The following is a 1,090-nucleotide window of genomic DNA, read 5'->3' as shown; positions in this document are numbered from 1 at the left end:
TATATATATATATATATATATATATCTGTTTTCCGTATCTTTCTCTCATAGACCCTAGGCATTTTACACAGTTTTACTCTTATTATTTTCCTTTGATATAAATGTGTGTTTTACACTCTCGTGAGCTTTGGAAATGTCACCTGTTTATGGGTTTACCTAAAAAGTATTAAGGGGTTGCTATGCTAAAAAAAACAAATGTGGGTGTTTAGTTTTTAAGTAATTTGGGAAGGGGCGTTTGCTTTTCGATTAGTAAACTTGTCCTTAAACAGTGTGTGTTGCTTGCCGTTTCTTACTTTTGTCACGGCCTGATTTAATAATTTTCAGACTGTCTCAGAAATGATCCTGAACTTTGAAGAAAAGAAAATTAGGAAAATTCTATCCCATTACCTGTTTGCATGAATTGGAGAAAGGCAAGAGACAAGATAGAAGCAAGGGTGCCCAAGGCAGATGTAAAGTGAAGCACAGTTTGTTCTTTTTTTTTAATTACAAAAATAGTTTCAGATGTGTTTTAAAATACCGCAAAAGTCTCATTATGAATAATGTATGCATATCAACATCACGCTCTTTTCACTATTCTATTTCACAGCTATGTTGTGAACAAAGGGAAATTCCATGTGCAATACATTATCAACGGTGTCTTGGGTGGACTTGTCTCTATTACAGGTAAAGATGTTCTTTGTACCCATTATTTGTTGTTTGCAATATTTATTGTCGCTTCTGTGGCCGCCTCTGTTGACCCAGACACTCTAAGCTGTTATTTTAGCTCCTCATGCAGACTTTATTTTGATTATAATTGATCCGCTTATGGTGAACGCTTGAGAATCCTATTTTATTCGTTTATGAAGTGATCATTTTCAAGAGCACGTGATTCAAACAACATTAGATAGCAAAGTAAATACAAGTAATGCGAACACTATTTTGTATCCGAAGGTAGCTATGGTAACGGAGGCCATAGGTGAGTTTATTTGCCCCGACCCCATTTCAAAATGATGATTATGATAATGATGATAATGATGATGATGATGATGATGATGATGATGATGATGATGATGATGATGATGATGATGATGATGATGATGATGATGATGAT

At 34.6% G+C, this 1,090-nt stretch overlaps 1 protein-coding gene across 1 annotated transcript in view; it reads left to right on the top strand.

Moving 5' to 3' along the window:
* LOC101861423 (putative ammonium transporter 2) overlaps positions 1-1,090 on the top strand; it is a 62,569-nt gene that overhangs the window by 31,679 nt on the left and 29,800 nt on the right. Inside the window, exon 7 of the mRNA XM_035973880.1 lies at positions 587-663. Coding sequence (XP_035829773.1) covers positions 587-663 — 77 coding nt within the window. The remainder of the gene's footprint in view (positions 1-586; positions 664-1,090) is intronic.

The sequence above is a fragment of the Aplysia californica genome, unplaced genomic scaffold, assembly GCF_000002075.1.
Source record: "Aplysia californica isolate F4 #8 unplaced genomic scaffold, AplCal3.0 scaffold00035, whole genome shotgun sequence".
NCBI lineage: Eukaryota > Metazoa > Mollusca > Gastropoda > Aplysiida > Aplysiidae > Aplysia > Aplysia californica.
Note: the sequence above shows the minus strand (reverse complement) of the source record. Positions and strands in the feature narration are given on the sequence as shown.